The sequence below is a fragment of the Camelus bactrianus genome, chromosome 17, assembly GCF_048773025.1.
Source record: "Camelus bactrianus isolate YW-2024 breed Bactrian camel chromosome 17, ASM4877302v1, whole genome shotgun sequence".
NCBI classification, from domain to species: domain Eukaryota; kingdom Metazoa; phylum Chordata; class Mammalia; order Artiodactyla; family Camelidae; genus Camelus; species Camelus bactrianus.
In genome coordinates, this window is record NC_133555.1 from 27,239,393 (window position 1) to 27,255,492 (window position 16,100).

The 16,100-nt window shown below is 43.8% G+C and overlaps 1 protein-coding gene across 8 annotated transcripts in view; it reads right to left on the reverse strand.

Moving 5' to 3' along the window:
* Positions 1-16,100, reverse strand: part of PXK (PX domain containing serine/threonine kinase like) — a 68,745-nt gene that overhangs the window by 7,736 nt on the left and 44,909 nt on the right. For 4 of the 8 annotated variants that reach the window (XM_074344605.1, XM_074344599.1, XM_074344603.1 and 1 more), the window contains exons 8-17: positions 15,644-15,748; positions 14,744-14,845; positions 13,367-13,528; positions 12,812-12,929; positions 11,520-11,598; positions 9,243-9,291; positions 5,248-5,325; positions 4,647-4,733; positions 4,112-4,181; positions 3,197-3,256 (exon numbers count right to left, since the gene is read on the reverse strand). In XM_074344605.1, coding sequence (XP_074200706.1) covers positions 3,197-3,256; positions 4,112-4,181; positions 4,647-4,733; positions 5,248-5,325; positions 9,243-9,291; positions 11,520-11,598; positions 12,812-12,929; positions 13,367-13,528; positions 14,744-14,845; positions 15,644-15,748 — 910 coding nt within the window. Of the gene's footprint in view, positions 1-3,196; positions 3,260-4,111; positions 4,182-4,646; positions 4,734-5,247; positions 5,326-9,242; positions 9,292-11,519; positions 11,599-12,811; positions 12,930-13,366; positions 13,529-14,743; positions 14,846-15,643; positions 15,749-16,100 lie in introns of all 8 variants that reach the window. The other 4 variants (XM_074344604.1, XM_074344598.1, XM_074344600.1 and 1 more) reach the window with 1 other exon arrangement.

The following is a 16,100-nucleotide window of genomic DNA, read 5'->3' on the forward strand; positions in this document are numbered from 1 at the left end:
GGCCCCGTCCTTACACAAATGCTGGAAAGGGCTCACGAGAGTACAACCCCTTCACTTAGAAACATCTGCCGCTTCTGCCGCATCCTGAAAGCGAATGAGCTACAGACCACCCTCGGCTACCATGTACATGCTTAAAATGAACACTTCCAGGAAGGTAGTGCTGTCAAACTTGCCTAAGTTGATCTATTGCTGAGCAAACTACCAAAGGGCAGGGTCCACAGTGGGTTTAGAGGATGCTTGATTAGAAGGAACTGTGAGATGGTGTTCTCTAACTCCCAGCGCTTTGCCTTTTACAGAGGAGATAACCAAAACCCAGACACAGAAGGTGACTCATTCAAGTCTCCCAGTAACAAACTGTGTACCAAGGGCTTACTGTGGACCAGAGAGGAGGCGTGGATCCTCATTTACAAAGAGGGGACCTGCAGCACAGGGAGGTCAAGTGGTGACCCTCAAGTTTAGGTTCCCCGGCCCAAGGTGTAGTTCCCAAGGGCTCCCAGACCGAGCTGTGCTTGAGATGCTACCTGCAGCAGGAATTCCTTTTTAATACTAGGCCTTGAAAATGAAGAATTTTCCTTCATCTCTTTAGAAAACTGCACTTCCTCATAAAGCTGGAAGACACTATCCTTGACTTCGTTGCCAGATAAACCATAAACCTGGCCTAGAAGTAAAGACATAAATTGGGTAAATGTGATTCCAGCAACAAGATGGGCAGCGTGCAGAGATAAAGGAGAAAGATGAGCCCAACGAGAAGTCTGGCCTCCCGTCCTGGAAGGAAGGACGTCTTGGCTGGGGCTGCCCAGCCAGAAGCTGCCACCCCCAGACTCAGACCTCGCCCTCACCCAGCACAGTCCTTGAAGTCAGAGCGCATCCATGCAAATCCACCCATGAGGATTTACCCAGCATCCCGCACTGGCACAGTAGCTCCCTGATGCTTTGTGTAGAACAGAAGCTCAAGAAGTTGCTTTGTTGGGGGACTAGTTTTTCCAGGTGGAGATTCTCCATTTAAAAAGGGAAACTACCGAGAGAAAAAAACACCATGGACGGACCCCGAGGAAAGCACTTGCTTGAACTGTATCTATCGTTTTGGAGCTCCTGAGAGGTGCTGGCAATGTGACTCCATCCCAGCTGAGGCCTTGTCTGCCTGCTCATCTCTGTGATCCAGGGCTTAGCACAGTGCCTGGCACACCTCAGGCTCTCAATAAATGCATCTTGAGTAGCTGAATGAATAAACTCACCATGGGTGCCCCATTTAGGGCCTGAGATGCTAGGTTGACAGGCAGATGCTAGTTACAATTTTATGAGACGTATTACAATGAATGCCCAGCAGAGGTCAGAGTACAATCTCTGGGGCTGAGTCCAAAACTTCATCAACAAAACATTAAAGGAGATAAAGGAAGTGAGGGAACCAGTATTTGCTGAGAACCTCGCATCTCTGCCAGGCATCGTGCTTGGGGTCTCACACGTTCTCCCTCTGAATCCTCATGACTCCCCTTCAGATAGGGAACCATCTTCCCAGCTACTCCCTCTCACCTCAGATAAAGTTTTTTCCAACACTGACGCTACAAAAGATTCCTCTTTTTCTTCTCATTCTAGAAGTTACTTCACCTCATGCAAACCTGCTGCTGTATGAGATCCCTCCCAATGAGAACTCAGGTAAATTAGAGCGCTCACCAAAAAGATGCAAAGAGACTGAATTCCCCAAGGCATTTAAAAATGAAAACTGGCAAGTAACCTCCAGGACCGCCTTGAACGCACACAGTGAGGTGCCACCCTGCACTACTCAACAGATACCTCTTTTGTTAAAAACGGGTTGATGCATTCTCACTATCAATTCACTCCAATTTCCTTAATATATCCAAGTGATATGAGATTAATATCCTATCACCTAGAAAATGGCTCAGCATGATCTGGGCAGTGAATCTCCAGAAATTTCTCATCAGCTTATACAGGTCACCTCTACAAAAGATTGGGAAGTTTATTTTCTGTCTTGATCAATATTTGGAAAAACTGCAAAAACTGCTGACAAAGTCAGATAGGAAATAGAATATTATCCCCCATGAGTCAGGTACTTTGCTGGTATAACAGGTCCTGGCCCCAGAACACTCCACAGGAAACCAGGAATCAGCCTTGGCCAGCAAGGAGAGACACCAACCAGCCAGACGCAAGGCCTTCAAACCAGTCCCTTTACATTTCCTTGTGTTTTTTTTGTTTTTTTTTTTGGTTAGTTAGAAGCCTTTGAGAGCAGTCGGGTAACGCTCTTGATAGCTCCTAGGCGCCATCTTAAGCCTTAATGAATACAGTACTATCAACTCACAAATCAACCCCAGCCAATAACTCTCCCTTCAGACAGCTGCAGCAACTCTTCCAAGCACAGCCGACAAGCTTAGAGTGGCAGAACCAGCTCCTCTGATGTCTAGAACATCTGGTTCATTTAAGAGGTGAAAGGAGATACTGGTACCCCAATGTGCTTTTATGGGGCTTGCAAAATGGTTAGGAGAGAGGTATTAGTTCAAAAAGTAAAGAAGGAAGATAGCATTACAAGGCCACTGCACAGAATAAGAGATTATTTTTATAAGTATTCCCCAAAATAAACTCTTTTTACATTTTTCAAATAAAACTCATAGGATCTGATTTAAGTCACAAAGGCAAAACAAAGGCTAGCTAGCCACAGAGAAATATTCAGATGATTAAATGCAGAGCAGCACAGAGCACAAATAGTTATCAGGAAATCAGAAATCCAGTGGGTATTTCGCTCCCATACCTAGGCTTTTCACCGGTTTTGCTCTGTGACAAAATCGACATTCTGGCCGGGCTCCCTGAGGAGGAGGCTCTGGCAGAACAGGGCCCCCAGGCAGCAGCGCGATTGTTTTATTCAGCTGAGCGTGTACCAAGACAAGCTCTGATCTGAGAAGCCCTGCATGAGCCTTTTCAGCAGAGAGTGAGCTGGAGATAGGGGGTGGTAAGTGGCCTTGAAACCAACTATTCCACTCCCCGTGCAGTCCAAGTTTGGAAATCTAGACCCTCAGCTCTCCCAAATGACACCACTGATTTGCACTCACACTGGTTTCTCTGGAGAAGGCTGGTCCCCTCTAATCCCTGAAATGTTCGGGCCAAGGTGAGAAGAGAAAGAACCCCACTCTCTTTCCCATAGGTGGAGAAGGGGCGGGAGGCAGGTGGTTCTGCCTTCATCACTAACCTGCTGTAGAGGGTGGAGTCGGCGATGACGGCGATGTGAGAGGTGAGCTGGCCCCAGATCCTGCTAAGAGAAAACACAGAGAAAACTTCGTGGGGACCAAAGAAAGCATCTGGAATTTGGCCTGAGCTGGGCTCCCCCACTGTCTGAGAACCTGCAGCTGGCTTAAGTGTGTGGGCCATGTGGTAAAGGGCCAGGCGGGACAGAGAATTCAGGCACTAGACCCAGTGACCACAGGCTTCCATCCCAGTGCAGAGGACGCGTCTGTCCCCAGGCCCTGGCGCCTCCCACTGCTCCCCACAGCCCGCCTGGTGTGAAACCACCTTTGCGCAATTCAGTGGCTTATGCCATTGGCTGCAGTATCTCTTCCGGACCCAAACCCTGTCCCTGGGTAATGAATGACAAATGACAGTGTCACAGCAGTACAGATGACACAGAGATGCAGACCAGTCCAGTGGAGGCCTCCCCAAAGGAAGCAAGAGTTCCCCACTGCAGCCACTCAGCAATGCTCTCTGCAGAAGTTCTAGTTTACCAGCAGGCACATTCAACTAGGCACGGTCAGCCTACTCAGTTTGTGGATTTCCTAGGCTTTTTCTTACCTGAAATTCAGTAAATATCCTTATTTACATTAAAATAAACTGCATATTCCCATATGCTACATGCTTTTTCTGGACCGGGCAACCTTCTCTTGCCATCAGTGAAGATGCTGGGTTCCCCAGGAACCTGTGAGGTCCCTTCCAGCATTTGAGTCCTGTGAGCCTCTGAATGCTGTTGCAGCCCTTCACTGGGGACAGAGTTCTTTTGTCCTCTGCATTCATCACCACACTGCCCAGTCTCTGGCCACCAGAACCCAAGAACTCTTGACTCCTGGTCCTGACATTTGGGACCTGGGCCCCACTATAATCTATACCCAGTTACCTGAATTATTGGAGTTGCTGTATTTTGCTGAATGCTCTTCACTGTTTTCAACAGCAGATCGTTTGGATTTCTTTAAAAATAAAAGAGAGAGGGTTTTGGAAAAGCAAAGCGTAAACTAAACACACCAAAGCTGGAAGTTAGAACAAAAACATTTTCCAGGCACATAGTTAAACTAGCTACACATAAGGTCATATTTGGCCTTACAACTTAATGCAACGAAGAAACCACAAGCCAAAACTAAAGGGAGAAATAAAACCAAGAATGCTGAGTTTACTATCTCAGGCCAGTCATTCCCCACAATTACATTAAGGCCATAATCAGCCCAGCAAGCCAGGAAACTCTATGGTCCATTTCTCTGCTGATATTATATGGCTTTTTTTCAGAAGCTGCAAACCAGTCGTCTGGAAATAGTTTTAGCTTTCAAGGAGATATAACACAAAATCAGTCATTAAGTAAACGAGCACCATTAACCTAGAACTTCCTTCACATGTAGTCAAGAATTCCAAGGAAGCTCTCAGAGAGACACCAGGCTTACCTTTCGAGCTAAAATCTTTCTCTTTTTTCTTTCTTCTTCGGATCCATGGTGAGACTGAGCTCTCGTCAGTCTTCGATGCTGGTGGATCTTTAAGAGACCACAATTCACCACAAATGTAAGCATATCTTGTACTAATGAAAATCTCTAACATGTTTTGCCAAATCAAATTATTTGGATGAAAAATCTTTCCTTGCTCAGCCTGTCTGCCTCCAAGCTTGGCTCTGGATGTCTAGGCTAAGAGCATGCCAGCAGATGAAGACCTTTCTCTCTTCCCCCAGTTCCTCCCTGCCTTTCTGTCTTTTACAGAAGATAAGCGTGGTCCCCAGCACCTCTGGAGTATGGAGCATGTGTGCACCCCACCACCCAGTCCACCCCCATGGTAAAGGATGACCATCTTTGGGGGACATGTTTGTTTCCCCCAGGCTGAGCTCCTTGAGGGCAGAACTATGAAGTATTCAGCTGCCTTGAAGCGTTGAACCTGGAGCCTGATCCAGAGCAAGAGTATAAGAAGTGTTTATGGAATGAACACTCAATTAAAAGTGAATCACTGTGAGTACCCCATCAAAGGATGGGGGCTCTAAAAGATCAAAAGGCAGTTTACCTGTTTCTGTTCTTCAATTAGTCTCTTTTCTATACACTCTTTGGCAATTCTCAATGCCTCTTTTAACTTTGTGGGAATCTGAAAGAAAAGAAAGTACATTATCTATTGAGTAAAATGGCTAGAGATTTTCTCAAGTCCTGGTTGAACAAAGAAACAGTTGGTCAGCAAGGAGGACATCTGGAATGAAACCACATACAGGCTGTCCACTTGAATCCTATCCTGGCCACTTTCAGTGTCCCCAACACACTCACCTCATTAGCATTTTTAGCAATGAACATATGAAACTAACACATTAAAAAAAATATGATACATGTTTCAAGTATTTCAAGTAGTTCGCAATGGATCTCAAATTACCATAACAATCTTGAAAAAGAAGATTAAAACTGGAAGCCTCACATTTCCTGATTTCAAATTTATTATAAAGCTACAGTAATCAAAACAGTGTGATACTGGCATAAAGACAGACACAAAGACCAGTGGAACAAATAGAGAGCCCAGAAATTAACCCTCACGTATATGGTCAAATGATCTTTGACAAGGGTGCCAAAAGCACACAGCTGGAAAAGGACAGTTTCTTCAATAAATGGTTCTGCCAAAACTGGATATTGACAAGCAAAGGAATGAAGCAGGAGCCCTACCTTACACCATATACAAACATTAACTCAAATCTGGATCGAAGACTTAAACCTAAGACCGAATACAAAACTCCTAGAAGAAAACATAGGACAAAAGCTTCGTGATAATGGATTTGGCAATAATTTCTTGGACAGGACACCAAAAGCATAGGCAACAAAAGCTAAAATAGACAAATGGAACTACATCAAACTTAAAACTTCTGCACATCAAAGGAAACAATCAACAGAGTGAAAAGGCAACCCACAGAATGGGAGAAAATAGTTGGAAATCATGTATCTGATAAGGGGTTAGTATCCGGAATATACAAAGAACTCCTGCAACTTAAAAACAAAAACATTAGTAACCAAATTAAAAATGGACTTGCCACAAAAAATGGGTTATACCACAGTAAAGCTGAAAAAAATAAAGAGCAGAAAATCAAAGAAAGAAATAGCAAAGGACCTGAACAGACATTTCTCCAATAAAGATACACAAATGGCCAATAAGCATATAGAAAGATGACCAACATCTCTAATCATTAGAGAAATGCAAATCAAAACGAGAGTGAGAGATCACCTCACACACATTAGGATGGTAACTATCAAAAAAACAGAAAATAACAAGTGTTGGTGAGGATGGAAAAAAACTGGAATACTTGTGCACTAATGGTGGGAATGTAAAATGGTATGGCGGCTATCAAACAGTATAGAAGTTTCTCAAAATATCTAAAAATAAAATAACCATATGATCCAGCAATCCCACTTCTGGGTATGTGTCCAAAAGAATTGAAAGCAGAATATCAAAGTGTACCCCATTTTCACTACAGCATTAGTCACAAGACCCAAGAGATGGAAGAAAGCCCAAATGCCCATCAGTAGATGAATGGACAAACAAAATGTGGTGTATACACACAGTGGAATATTACTCAGCCTTAAAAAGGAAAGAAATCCTGTCACATGCTGTAACACAGATGAACCTTGAGGACATTACACTGAGTGAGATAAGTCAGTCACAAAAGGACAAATCCTGTATGATTCCATTTATATGAGCTATCCACAGTAGTCAAAATCATGGAAGTAGAAAGCAGACTTGTGTTTGCCAAAGGGCATGGGGGGTGGAAAAATGGAGAGGTGTAGTTAACAGGTCTTGAGTTTCAGTCTGCAAGATGAAAAGTTCTAGAGATCTGTTTCACAATAATATGACACACTTCATATCAGTGAGCTGTACAATTAAAAATGGTTAGGAGGATAAATTTTACATGACTTTTTATCATCACTAAAAACAGAATAATATACAAAGCTTATTGGAACACATACACAAATTCAAGTAATTGTAATATTTTATAACTTCAGAGGGATTTTCTCTGTGAAAGATTTATTTTCTGAATTTCATAAGATTAAGATTTCTCCTGCTGTAAGATACTCTTAACAATAACTTGGTGTGATTCTGCACCTGTCATTTCTTAATTTATTAGTTTTCAAATCATAAGGAGCTCAGGCCTGGAAAACAGACAACAAGATCATGTTGAACTTTTTGTCTCTATTATTCTTTAAAAAACTTAAATTTAAATAAGTTTTGAGCAGTTAGAGGGATATGGTTTAAAATTCAGAAGGCATGAAAAGGATACGTTCACAGGAACAAGTATCCCACCCAGTCCCCCTCCATGGAGGCGACCAATGTCATCAATTTCTTGTGTACCTTCCCGGAAAGAAAGATATTCAAGAGACGGACGCTGGTTTTTGAGATCACGGCGTCTTTGCTGCAGACTCTCTGGCTTAGGGGATGCACAAGGACTGATGACACCCCCCGGGCTGGACTACTCAGGCTGGGGAGAGCATATCTACTTACAAGGCTGAACTGAATACATTTCCTAAAGAATTTCAGTAAAGAAGACATCAGTTTAAAAGTTTTTCTTTCCTACTTCAGATCCGAAGAAGCTGTTAATGTCAGAACTCCCCTAACTGGCAAAACAGGACAGAGGAAAGCGTTTCCCTCACCTGTAAATCTTCTGACCCCACCTTGAATTTTTGGTTTTCTTTCTTTTCTCCCCTCTAAATTTAATTTCATCATAAGAGTGCTACAGGTTCTTTTGGAACACAGAGAGGAGAAAGCGAATTACCATTCTTTCTGATACTAAAAACCAACCAACAGTGAGCCCTGAGGAGGGCCAGGAGCTGAACTAGGCATTCATGTAGATGGTCTCAGCTGTCCAGTGACCACAGACTGGGATTACTCACTGGTTCTATATACTGAGGAAACACACAGATCAGCGGCTCTCAAAGGGGCTGATTTTGCCCCTCCCCTCCCCAGGGGGCACATGGCAGTGTCCTGGGGCATTTCTGATTGCCACAACGTGGGGCTGGGGGTAGGGGTACTACTTGCATCTAGCAGGTACAGACTAAGGACCCCTTAGTGTACAGAACAGCCCCCACAGCAAAGAACTATTTAGCGCAAGGTGTCAAATGCTGTGGCTGAGAAACCCTGCCTTAAATAAATGGCTGGTATCACAAAAGCAAAGTAAGGCATCAACCTGGTGTCTTGACGGGGTTCCAAAGCCCTGCTCCTTCCATGACACCACTTATCACTGTTACTTCTCAGGGTACTTCCTTCTAGTCTTTGGTCTAGACAAAGGTTTTTTTTTTACACACTGTATTTTATATCCTGCTTTTCCCCTTAGCCCAAATAAGAATCATTTTCCATGCTACTATAATGTCTTTATAAATTTTACTTTTATTAGATAAAATACATTTTATCAAATAGATATACTATAAGTTATTAAACTCTTTCCTAATTGTAGAATATTTAGATTGCTTTCAGTTTTTCTTTATGTAAAACAAAGAGTGCTGCCCACCATTCCTATTCTATAAGGATTAAGTTGCAACCCATTGCACATGCCTACCAAAGGTTCGCCCTGGGAGGGGATTTAGGATGGAGAAAACCAGGAAGTGTTCTGTGCTTTGGATATACAGGACCCTGGATAGTTAAGATGCATATCTAAGGGAAAATTTCAATGACCCCATATTCTTGCATCTTTCATACTCAGAAAAGCACTAAAATCATTAACTTGAGTTGTCTGTTCTTTGTGATTAGCAGTAATCTTTTTATGCTTGACTACCGGTTTTCCCAGCAAAAAATTCACATAGATCCTGGCTCCTCCCCTACCTCCTCAGAGCAGTTCCTTAGGGTATCCGAGCACCTGTCTCCTGGCTTATCCTGCTCAGTAAGGTCCCCAAATAAAAACGCTCCTAAGTGTGTGTTTTTCCTCAGTCCATGCTTATTATAAATACTGTACCTTCTCTCTTTTTTTTTAATTAAAAAAACACTCACTTTCAAAGCTAACATTTATGTCACAAACAAAGAAATGATACAATTTGCTTTACCTTAAACTGTGGCTTTTCGGAAGTGGTTAGCAAAACATCACTGAATAATCTGTAACGAAAGGAAACAAACCAAAATATCTTTCTGAAACCAGATGTACTCTCAGAACAGGATCAAAGCAGAATGAGACATCTTTGGCCAGTCAAGTCCCCACCACATTCCCCAGCCCTGGCCCAGCCTGGCCTAACTCTTCATTTCATGTTTATCGACAAACTCAAAGGAGCTTCCGGGATACCCAAGGTGACCTCCGGAACCCTGCCCCACTACCTCAGACCTCACCAAGGGGACTGGGTCAGCTGTGCAGCGGAGGTGATGCCCCCACCAAGGGGCAACAGTCCTCTCATGCTGTATAGTAAATTAATTCACACCTTGAAGAAAATTTTGCAAATTATTTATTATATTTATATTGTTTTATTATTTATATTATATTGCAAATAATATATGCAGTAGATATTTCTAAACAGAATACTTAGTTTTCCTTTTTTTTTTTGCCCCAGAGGAAGATAAAATTTATTCTAGACCTAAACAGAATAAAATAGAAAGGAATCGTTCTGTTTGGAATCTAACAAGAAAATAATTTTCCCCTAAGAAAAGTAGTGTTTCTCATGCTCTCTTAAAAAGAAATAGCTGCTTTTGGAGAAAACCAATTCTCTCTTCAAAATTATGTTATTAAAAACAATCGTATGAGGAATTCTGAACTGGTTTGGCTAAACGGGTCAGAGAATTTAAACAGTTGTTTGGGTGGTGCCCAAATGGCTCCAAGTAAGTCTTTCCTTGAAATTTCCCCCCTTTTAAAAAACAGGAACTACATCACAAGTAGAAAGGACAGGGTTAACTTTTCTCCACTAGGCGGCCTGGAGGTGGAGACACAACTCTCCCTTTCGAGGCCAAGGGTCCACTGACTTCCAGACAACACATTTTTAACTGAATATAGTTCACACTTCTCCAAGTGCTGTCTCAAGGCTGAAGCCCACAGGGTAGAAAGACTTCAGTGAAGGAAAAGTATTTGGATTCCCTTTAGAACTGGAAGACTGGGAGAAAAATGTCAGAGCTTTAGAGGGGGTGCAAAAGACAAAACCAAGTAAGTTAAAGTGGATTCAGGCTGTTCCACAACTACAAATGCATTTGCTCTAAAAGCGTGTGTGAAAATAGTTTTGTTTCCCTGACTAGATCTATTTTTCCATGCTTACATTGTTACTAATGGTGGCAGCATCAGTTGAACATTGGAATGTCACAGGCACGGAGCAGTGGCTCGGGCTGCTCTGGGCATCACGGCCCGTCCAGGGCCTAGGATGGTGCCGGGGCTGGAGCAGACCCTCCCTAAACACAAGGAACCTGACGTTATCACTGCCTCCTCTGAGCTCTGGCTGTATGTAATTCAAGTGGCCCCACCTTGTTTGCCGGTATTACTGTTTCCTGAATACATCTGTTCACAAAGCACTGGGTACATCACAGGGCACAAAGTATAAGCTGAATCAATATTAAACATAACTAACACTTAATGAGCACTTAAGTAACTGGCACTGTACTAGGAATCATCTCATTAAACCCTCCCAACAGCTCTCTGCCGTGGGGACTATGACTATCCCTATTTACAGATGTGGAAACTCAGCTTCCCAAGGTTAGCAAACTTGCCTAAGGTCACCAGGGTAGAAGTGGTTAAGCTGGGCCCACCCCCAGGCGTGTCTAACCTCAGATACATGCTTCTTAAACTCCCTGCTCCTCTTCCTAAAGGAAAGGCCCCAGAGCACTACGGAGTATTCATAACCCTGATCAAGGGAGAACGTCTTCTGAGCTCGAGGCCCCTAGCACAGTGCCTGGTGCACGTCAGATGTTAGATAAACATTACCCGGTGAGTAAATGAACAAGCAAGTGCCCGGGAGGCCAAAGACACATTGCCCTCCTCCAGACCCTCCCAGGCCAGTGACTAGTGAAACAGCCCAGCTGCGGGCCAGGTGGTGCACTGAAGCAGGCTCACGAGGAGAGCGGCCCCCGCTTCAGTATTTCCCAAGTCGGGGGCTGCCACGTGTCCACGACACAATGCCAACACGGACAGGGAGAGACGCATGTGAAGACAGCACTGACATTACAAGATCAGACTACGGTGCAGAGATGTCATAAGGAAGGGTCAGGATATCATGCGGCAAGTGACCATCAGCAAGCAGGTCACAGTGACTCTGCGAGGACCCAGCCGTCCTCTCCCAGTACCAGACACTCGGGTTAGTGGTCCGGTGCTCGACACAGTGATGAAGGTTACACAAGGCATGTGATTGACTTACGGCATCTGTAAGAGCCGGGAGACGGTAGGCATGCCATTTTTACAGGCTTCACAAGACAGCGTAGACTCCAACACGGCCACTTGAAATGAACAGATACACATTTTAGTTCCACAGAACATGCTGGCAAATCCACTTGGTGATGAAAAGTTTGACACCGCTTTGCAACAACTGTCTGCGGGGTGATCAGGACAGTGTCAAAACTCTTCACGCACAGACAGATGGCATATGTGGGGAGGGGGACGCTGGCAGCACTGATGTTACTGATGACTCAAAAGAAACGGTTCAGGAACCACATGCTGACAGAAAGCTAAATATATTTCAGAGATAATTGGAGGAAGGATTCAAGATATCATTCATAAATGTGTTTGCTCTCTTAAAAGAGAAGTAAACACTACACAGAAGTAAAATTCTGAACTTGAAAGACATTTTGATGCTTGCCTGCTTTTAGTCAAAACCAGCACACAAAATGCCAACTGTTGGTATCTCACCATCCAACACCTTGGATAAGATAAACAAAACCAGCCAGATTTTTCCACTTGCAGGTCACTGTTCAGTTTCAGCTGTTCAGACTCATCCCAAAGTAGTCTCGGGGCCTGTTCTCTGGAACTACCTACCTCATTTGACACAGAACTAACCCTGGTGGGGGGCTGACCTGCATGCCTAGAAGGCACAGTGGTCCAAGAGCTACTCCGCCCTCCCCTCTCCCTGCTCTGGCAGAGCTGGCTGTGCAGGGGATGAAAGGGCCCCTGGATGGGTCTACACCAAGCCCTACATCCCTCCTTCCTACAGGTGCCTCCCAACCACCCCCCGGCTCTCCTCAGCCCCCTCAGTAATGCTGGCAGGGCTCCTGGACCCAACGTGCCAGGTGTCTGCACTCCTCTCTGCCTTTCCCAGCTCTGGGCCTGCCAGGCTCTCCTCCTCTAAGGTGTCCAGCCCTTGGCTCTCTTGTTCCTTGCAGGTCCTACTCCTGACACCTGCCTGAGTCTCCAAGACTGGCTTCAAGTTGCCTGCTCCTGGCTTCTGCTTCTGTATCAGAATGGCTATAGTTCTCTTTATATCCTCTTGCTTCCAAAATGTCCCCGAGGTTTCAGAGAGCCCGACAAATAGACAAGCCATCTGAATTTTCAGCAAAATGCATTTAAGGAAGTTACTCAGCTCACTTTTAAATGAGTAAGACTTTCTGGCTGTGGAGCATGTCAACTTCCTCTGGGCCTTCCCTGGACTCTGGAAATGGGGTGAGTAGCCATGCATGTTACCAGGGCCCAGAAGACCCCTCCAAACCCCATACTGACCGACAGCCATAGATGGTGCGGGAGGGAAGGAGTCTACAGGCACTGAGTCTGGTGGTCGTCCGTAAGTCATTTCGTACAGTAAGTGGCCAAAGCAGTGAACGTCCACACTCTCCAATGTCTGCAGAAGGAAAGAGAGCAGCAGAATGCTCAAACCTCACGTTGGCTTTGTGAATCCCAAGGCTCCTGTCGCAGGCTTCCGCTGAGAAACATGGCCCATGGGCAACCCCACTTATAATTGGTACTGTCAACCCAACTCCAAAGCCTTTTGTAAAAGCTCACAAGGTATTGCTCTGACCAGTGGTCCTGGTCCTACCCTCCATGGTTTTTCAATCAGTGATTCCACACCTCTCCTTGTCCCAGCTACCATCTCAACTAGCCTCCTGGAGATACAGCGGTGCTCTGTGGGAAAAACAGGGCCAGTAGGCATTGCCTTACCCCAACTGCACCTTTCACTGCTTAGTGCATATTTCTTACAAGGGCATATCATGGGTCCTGTCGTGGGGATAACTGATACCTAAACATGAGCCTGCTGTTTCATGACTTTCAGCAACTTACATTGATTTTCCTGAATTGTGCGAAGTAAGATCGGTAGAAGGAAGGAAGGCCCAACAAGGAATTCTCAAGGTCTAGCAGCCGGCAAGTGTCCCCTTCTAGCATCACATTGGAGGCATGAAGATGCCCATAAGGGAATCCTTTGTCATGTAGAAACTTTAGTACCTAGTGAAATATATGTAGAGGTTACATTCCCTGCCCCCACCAAAATTCATTCAGATATAAGACAGGTGAAACTTTGTTTTTTAAGTTAATATATTCTGAAACAAAACCAAACAGGTCACTGGAGAGACACCTGAAGAGAAATGCCACCTCCATCCACTTCTTTGGAAAAGGGAGTGATGCTGAATCCTTTCCGGCTGTGAAGACGCGACGCCAAGCTCCCTCATTTCCAAAGAACAGAGAAGCAGCCTGTGTCTGCTTGGAGTTCACAGCTTTGATGCTAAAAGCCTCTACTGTAAGCCCTTTCTGATCCCAACAAGCCAGCTCTCTTCAGGGCAAAGATCCTCCGGCACAGATGAATAAAGCTGTAGTGCCAGAGCTTCGGCCAATTATTCAGGAAAAGGGGCTGCGCTGAAAACATCTCTAATCTTGTCTTGCCTCAGAATATATTCGGCTATTTATTATTAGAAACACATGACAGCCTCCCACAAAAAAAGAAGCAAACTTTTCAACTGCCATTTAATAAACAGTGGCTCAGCCAGTAACAGAGATGCCCGCACACAGCCCTGCAAAGGCCTGATGAACCAGAGCAGTGCTCGCCAAAGGGGGTGCCCAAGACAATCCCCTGAGGATGGAAAGATAATGGTACAGCTTCTCTACCTGTTTTGTTTTTAATCTCATTCTTTCTTAACTTATAATACACACAATATGTTAGTAGTAACACATGTACATAATAGTTAAATATATAAAACTCTGGGGGGGGGGGGTCGTGCTTAAATTGTTTTCACTGATAGGGCTGGACAATCCAAGAAGCTTGGTGAATGCTACTAGGGGGTGATGTGGGAAAGGCCTTTCAGGACAGTCAGACTTCTGTAAGGGAGCCATATGCTTGTGTATATGATACAACAAAAGCAAGAATCTTGGCACAAACATAAAGATCAACCAGAAATAACACAAAAGTTGGTATCCACACAATAAAAGTTCTTAAAAATCAGACAGTCTATTCCAACAGCTAAGCTTCTGGAATGCTGTTGATCTAAATTACTGCCTTAGTCTCAAATATTTGTTTTTTGGGGATAAAATACGGTAATGCCATCAGTTTATATGGGATCAGACAACTTAAACTATTTCGGCTATCGCCTGAGAACTTTCCCAAAAGAACACTGTGATGCTGGATGAATTCCAATGCAACTTAAACAGAAATTAAATACCTCTTACCTCTAATATTTGCCGCCCATATGTTTTTATTTGCTGGAGTTCAAGGCCTTGAATCTTCTTAGGGTTGCAGTACTTCCTTAGGAATGGGTCTTTTGGTTTTGCCTTTGGAAAGGAACAAAGAGGACATAAGAAGGTAGCAAGCAGGGGGGTGGAATTCTATACACAGCCTCCCTGAACAGGCAAGACTTGAAGTGGTTGGGGTCACCAGGTGAGTCCAGCTGGTAGGATGTGGGCTTTTAAGAACAACGGTCTATATAGTGAATAGAAGGAGGCTGACCTGGGTTCCACCCCTTCTCTACAAGATGCTCCTGGTCTTGACCTTAGCGGACACCAAAGTCTTGTATACTGTTACAATTTTTTGGTATTGTTTTTTTTTTTTTTTAACATTCAGTAGTGTTAATCGTATTTATCAAGTTCTCTGTTACATTACTTATTTATCTTATAACTGGAAGTTTATACCTTTTGACCACCTTCATCCAATTCCCCCTCCCCACCTCCCCCAGCCCTCCCTCTCTTGTAATCATAAATTTGATCTCTTTTCCTATGAGTTTTTACATAAAGCTTCTCAGTATTACTTTCTTAAAAAACTTTTTTTCCAGCTTTATTGAGATAGTTCAACATTGCTTTCTTAAATGAAAGACATAAACTTTAAAACTGACCTAAGAGCAGCCTACAATGCAATGGTATAATCATGAAATGTCCAACTTTCCCTCATGTGGGGAAAGGAATGCTCTTTGATCAAATCAGGTAGTTTCTATTGCTAGAATAAAAAATAAACCGCAAATAAAATGAAAATTAAATCCTCAGGGCCTCGCGTGTGGAAGCTTAGGGATCAAGTATCAACTAGTTCTTAAAGAACGTGAGAATTTCTTTATGACCAGGAACTTGCACCACAACTACCTTGTAGATCAGGTCCTTCAAAGTTCCTTTTTCATTAAACATCCTAATTAGCAACGCTGAGGATTCGTTAGCTGTGGCAAAGGTAACACGATAGATGTAAGGGTGCTGCCAAAACAGAAAAGAAATTCACATGTATCTGCGTCAGCATCTAGGTCCTCGTAGATCCAGGATCTGGTTATAGAGTCAAGTATCAGCTTGATAATTTAATTGCATATAAATGCAGAATATTCCCTGAACTCATGGCGTTTTCAAGTCATTAGATGATCAACTAGTAACTCATTTTTTAGATGAGAGAAGGAACATAAATTACAGTGACCAAAGGGAGTGGGTAACGGATGTGTTACTAAGCTCCCTGGGTGAGGGCACCTGCTTTGGTGTGCATATTCGTGCAGTTCAGACCAAAGTATAATAACAGATGAGAGGGAAAGTCTGAGTTTTTGGAATAGTGGTTTTAATA